Source organism: Notothenia coriiceps, unplaced genomic scaffold, assembly GCF_000735185.1.
Source record: "Notothenia coriiceps isolate Sejong01 unplaced genomic scaffold, NC01 NC01_scaffold00023450, whole genome shotgun sequence".
Classification (NCBI taxonomy): Eukaryota; Metazoa; Chordata; class Actinopteri; order Perciformes; family Nototheniidae; genus Notothenia; species Notothenia coriiceps.
The window spans coordinates 1-6,219 of NW_011356151.1; the positions used below are offsets into that span (position 1 = coordinate 1).

At 38.4% G+C, this 6,219-nt stretch overlaps 1 protein-coding gene across 1 annotated transcript in view; it reads left to right on the plus strand.

Annotated features, from left to right (window-relative positions):
- Positions 1 to 2,275: 2,275 nt before the first annotated feature.
- The window catches only part of casp2 (caspase 2, apoptosis-related cysteine peptidase), a gene marked incomplete at its 3' end in the record, with an annotated part of 10,522 nt that continues 6,578 nt past the window's right edge, over positions 2,276 to 6,219 (plus strand). Inside the window, exons 1-4 of the mRNA XM_010781624.1 lie at positions 2,276 to 2,397; positions 3,720 to 3,882; positions 4,853 to 5,023; positions 5,350 to 5,508. Coding sequence (XP_010779926.1) covers positions 3,733 to 3,882; positions 4,853 to 5,023; positions 5,350 to 5,508 — 480 coding nt within the window. The remainder of the gene's footprint in view (positions 2,398 to 3,719; positions 3,883 to 4,852; positions 5,024 to 5,349; positions 5,509 to 6,219) is intronic.

The following is a 6,219-nucleotide window of genomic DNA, read 5'->3' on the forward strand; positions in this document are numbered from 1 at the left end:
TCAACCTTGACTTTACATCAGAAAGAACAAACATTAAAGAAGTGACTAACTGCATCAATTAGGGTTAAAAAACGTGTATTCAGCTAAAACATATACATGGCTGCAGTTATTATCCAGTGGAAAGTCCTTACCTACTGGCCTAGTTAAATCCTTTGTGCCTGCTGTAGCCATCAGGCTGCACAACAAGGGGTCAACAATGTTACTGGACATAACTACACACTGTTTCCATACATCCATGCCAATATATGTAATATTAATGACCCAATATGTGTTCATTTTAATTTTCATTCATTTCTTACTTCATAGTTTATATGTCCCAATGTGTAACTAGCTATATATGCTCATTTTTATTTTTATGTTGTATTCATTTGTTATTTCATAGTTTTTCATCATTTGTATTTGTATCTTTGATTTTATTAATCTGTGTGAATCTGTGCTGTCCTGTTTTTCATTCTTACCCTGTTGCTGTTTGAACTACTGAATTTCCCCACAGGGATTAATAAAGGTCCATCTTATCTTAAATCAAAGTGGTTACTTTTTTTTAGCTTGGCAGTGTAGTTTTACACACCGTCTTATTTGACTTTCTCAGGACTTAAAACTGTTTTTGGGGGGCAGACCCCCACACAGAAAAATAAATATACACACATACAAGGTCATAATTGTAACAGTTTTTGTATTATCATCCATTCCGTGAGCAGAGCATCAAGTTGGTGTGCTGAATGCGGCGATTACCATCTTGTTCAGAAAAACACCTCACAAATGTATTAAGATCCAAAGCTTTAGTGCGTTTTGATTCAATGCTGAGTACAGACACAGACTTGACAGTCTCTTCTCTGTCATTGTAGAACGTAAATACCTCATTCCTTGGGTTGGTTTATCTATTTGGGATTCACCTTGAACTTTCCTCATGTAAGAGTTTGCAGGTTTTTCCTGAGTCAATGCGGGTTTTCCCACCACAAATAGTTGAGAATAAATGGCTTTTTTTTTGTGACAGGTCAAATGTAAGATAACCACAAGAGGGCTCCATATTCTTTATAAAACATTTTCTAATTACTGTACAATGCATGCATCTGTGCATTTTCTACCCATACCGTGCAGTTGATACAAATAAAACAAACGTATTTACACATCATAAACATGGGGCCAATTTCAGCCTTACATCTCTTTGACACAAGGGGAATCTGTAAATAGCTTTCATTTAAAAATTATGAATTTCAATTGGTTTGTGAAGTGTTTCTGTGTCTTAGCACAGTACTTAAGTGGGTTGAAGTATTTGACCTTAATTCACCCTTCAGACAAAAGTTTGCTTTTGTTAATCCTGAGTCTGCATGTGCTTTACATTGAGAGGATGAAACATTTACATTGATCCGTGGATGTGACCGACAAAGCCTGCAGGAGAAGTTTCTAGTTTAAATCCAAGACATAAAAAAACACCGCCATGGGATCACTTTGAATTTTTTTATTTTAAACTTTGATTATATGAAAATGTATGTTGGACAAATGCAGGGTTTGTTTGGTGAGAGCCCAAAACAATGACAAGAGAAAAAACAATATGCCAATTAATGGAAGAACTTGATTGATCATGTATAAAATGTTCTTACTGACAAACGTTTTGCAGATAATAACACATTAAGCACAGGATAATTGTATAACTGTACATTTTACATTCAAACAAATAAAAAATAGTTCAAAAGAATAAATCCCTGCTTTCTCCGCGTCATACAGTATTATGATATATTGCTGAATTATTATGGCTGATGCTTTGAGTTGGATCTATATTTTCACAGTGAACAAACAATGTATTTGTGAAATAGTGGAGTTAAAAATACAGAGTTTCTCTGTATTAGAAGTATAAAACAGCACGAATACTGGAGCAAAGTACATCTAAACAAAGTATTGACGTTTTCTTCTCAATATTCTGAGCTGCTGTCATGCAAAATGAGTGGAAATCTGTTTACTTGGAATCCCATTCCCTTTGTTTACAGCCAATAACAGCCCATCATCTTGGAGATAAATGACTTCCCATTAGTCAAATGTTTATGACTATCTTCAACGAGCTCCTTATCAATTGGCTACTTATTTACAGATAACAGATTCAAATTCAAAATGCCCCTTGTAGCCCCACTTGTGAACTCCTTGTGGGTGGCACTAATCTGGGTGGCACCAATCTGTAAGAAGCCTTGTGATTGGATACTGGACACGTCACTCAAAATATAGTCTGCTCTCATTGGTCCTAAGCCAAAAACATGTATCCTAGAAGCCACGCCCTCTTTCATGCAGCACCCGTCGGAAGTTGCTGTGTGAAGTGGAGTTAAAAACGGGATTTTGAGGCAGTTTTTAAACTCTTCGACATTCCTTTGGACATTTTTTATATTCTGTTGCAGACACAAAAGAACGGTAAGTCGTGGGTTTGAAAGGAATTACATATTGCTCACTTAAATGCAAGAAAAAAGGGGAGGTCCGAAGTCAGCTAGCTAGCTAGTTAGCATTTGTAATTATTAGCCATCACGTTTTAACTATCATTTAAAATCAACAACATTACAGTCTCTTACAATACATCGTGACATTTTGTTAAGCTTATTTTATTAAGATGTCTGTTTTGTTAGTTGTTGTCAACTATGAAGTTACCTGTACCTTTTTATATCGTGGCATCGTCTAGCTAGCATCTTTGGCTTTATTTTAATTTTATAGTAAATTATAAGTGATTGATAATTATATTTTGTACTGGCACGATCACCGAAGTTTTATGTATAATTATTTAGCGAAATGTCCGATTAAGAAAGCCAAGCGACAGTGAAATGTGCACCGATAGTATCTCGTCGCTATCTGAATAAATACAGAGGAACACACACTAGTGCTGTAGTAAGAGTAAGACGTTGGAGTTGTTTACATTCCCGGTCACGTTTTTCTGAATCAGAAATCCTCTATTAGTCCCGCAGCTGGGAAATGTACTGTATCAAAGCAAATCATTGGCATAGCAGGTTTACAAAAAGGCATGCAATAATAAAGAATAAGCTTATTGAATGTGGAGAAAACAAAAGACACACATTAGTCATAATAGAAGTACAAATCCATGGCTAAGAATCAGTGGTGTACAGACGGTACAGACACTAAGTACATCTACTCAAGTACTGTCCTTAAGTATAATTTTGAGGTACTTGTACTTTACTTGAGTATTCAAATGTTCTGCTACTTTGTACTTCTGCTCCACTACAATTCAGAGTTTAATGGTGTAGTTTTACTCCATTGAATGTATGTAATACTTTTAGTTACTTTACAGATGTGGATGAATGATGTGAAATATAATCAAGTGTTAAATCAGACTTTAGTTCCACCTGGAGTAAATTCACAAGCTACCCTGCAGTATACAAAGTCCTTCAAACTAGCTGCACCTTTACCAGCTTTGAGAACACTTTCATGATCAATCATTATAAAACATATCATATCTATTATTCTGAAATGGACCAATCTGCACAAGGACTACTTTTACTTTTGGTTCTTTAAGTATATTATGATGCCCAAACTTTTGTTATTTTACTTGAGTAACATTTTGAATGCAGGACTGTTACTTGTATTAAAGTATTACTACACTGTGGTACTTCTACTTTCACAAGATTGTCTGTATTGTGTAGGCGTCTACCAGGGGCCAGGGTGGTTATACAGTCTGACTGCTACAGTACACGGAGCCTCATGTGTCTTGTTGCCTGTCCTGTCTCTAGTCTACTGGGCAGTATGTTGGAGTGCGGCATGCAGGAGCAGGACAGACGGGCTCTGCGGAGAAACGCTGCTGTCCTCTGCAGACAGCTGGTGGTGGACGAGCTGCTCATTCAAATCCTACAGGCGGACAGCATCCTGACTGAGAGCATGGCCGAGGGCATCATGGTATGTGGACTCTGATATACAGGGTCCCCGCGGATCCTTAACAAGTCTTTAAAGGTCTGGAATTTTAGGAGGGGAGTTATTGAATGTTATCTGGGGCAGAATGAATGAGTGTGCAAGGGGAGGGGGGGCATTGGTTTCCATTGGTCTACTGCCATACGATTTTTCTTTTGTCAATGCGAAGGCAGTCATGTTGGGCAATGTGCACTGAATATCTCCCGTTATTCAAATGCCATAAAACTCAGTAACGGTTTACACTGTTGTCTAGTTCATCGATTTTTTTGTATTGGTATTATTTTTTCCTTTTTGAGGTCTTAAAAAGGTCTTAAAAGTCATTACATTTGTACTTCAAATATGTGCAGATACCCTGAGATATGATTATTATTATTATTATTATGTTTGCTATAAGCTGTCTATCTGTCAACAGGTGCATTTATGTAATTTATTTTTATTTTTAAGCTGAATTCATATGACTTTGAGTCTGTTTAATTAACCTTTTGATAGCACTGGGTATTTCAAATGTAATGCCGTATTTATTCATCTCAAGATTGTGTGATTTTCTATTTTCTTACTGTGCTCATTAGCATTTATAGACCATTTTTTGGTTTGCTTGTGTCTTTAGACAATACATCGTAGGTTAATAGTCATCTCAAAAAAATACTTGGCACTAGTTACAGCATCTTAAGCGCTTTTCAATGATAATAAACATTCTTTCAGCTCAGCAGCAAAGGGACTTTTCAATGATTGAAATACACGTCTGCTTGAATAGCCTTCCCCTGGGGTCAATAGGATCACTCACTTTTGGCTTTCCTGTAACTTGATTTTAAGATACATCTGATTAAGGGAAAGCCTAAATACATTGGTTTCTCCGTGGCTTGTTATAGTGGTTTGATGCCCCCTCTGAACCTCCAGCGTTAAAATGTTTTCATTATTTGTGATTGTTATGTTTTCTGGTTTGTCTCCTCTGCTGTAGGCCAAGCAAATATCTCACAAGCGAAGCTTTGATTTACTCCTTCTCCTGCCGAAGCGAGGGCCCAGAGCCTTCAGCGTCTTCTGCTCAGCGCTGCAGGAAACTGAGCAGCAGCACCTGTATGACCTGATCAGACAACCAACAGAAATATATAGCAAGGAGACATCTTTAAAGGTGAGTGTGAGAAGAGAAGTGCAGTGCAGTTTCTACACTGCTTTCTGCTCACAGGTTATTCAGCCTGAGGAAGAGCCAGAGGGAAGTGCAGTGCGACTAGTCATGTCTGAAAAGAAGAAAGAGGTGGTCAGTGACTAGGATCCTTGCAGTCATGTGTCACTCTTAGTATTTTCAAAAGACTGAACAGAAGCTAAAGCCTAGAGAACTTTATGTCATTAAAAATCTGTCTTTTTTTACTGAGATTTCACATTTGTCAGCTAACAGTTAGAGAAAGAAAGTTTCACATTTCCTACGACAGTATGGTGAAGTGAAATGGTCTTCCGCAGACGTCCTCAGTGGACACAGGAGAGGAGAACGAGGTGCGCAGAAGCTCATCGAGCCCAGTGCGAGCCGCAGATAGCTGCCTGCCCTCAGAGTCTCCAGGCAGGGAGGAAGACAGGAGCTCACAGAGGACGAGGAAGAGAGGAAGAGAGGAGCAGACACATGTGAGAATCACAAACCACATCCATCTTGTGTCAGACAACAACCAGATGATGAGGTAGTCAGACCGCAGGCAGGAGGATATTTAAGTCAGGAGTGCAGGTGACCATGACCACAACAAGCAATCACTGCTGCCACAGAGAACATCCTTCATTATAGCGCTAGGCAGAATGGATCATATCTAACAATATTCCTCACTAAATACCTCAATATGGCTAAGATGTTGTACCGTTAAAAATGTTTACACAATGAGATTGTGAAATCACTCTACTGTAAGGCAGTGTATCTGTCCTCTTATCAAAGAATGGAGTATAATCAATAAGTGTAATGTTAAGGTGCGTACAGTGTCAGCCCAGGTGCTGCAGCAGATGGGTGTGTGAGAGCTAGTTCACACGGGGTTGAACAAGTGTGTGTGTTTGTCAGGTGTGATTCAAATGGGGGGATGGGCACATAAGGGGGGGAAAAACACAGTGTGTGTGTGTGTGTGTGTGTGTGTGTGTGTGTGTGTGTGTGTGTGTGTGTGTGTGTGTGTGGACAGCTGTATTTGCACACTGCACTCAACAGGGTTCTTACGGTCATTACAAATCTGGAAAAGTCATGGAAATTCAAAATGCTAATTCCAGGCCCTGGGAAAGTTATGGAAAACAATATGTTTCCCAAAGTTTTGTAAAAGTCATGGAAATGTAACTAAAGTTGCATCAAATATAATTTACATT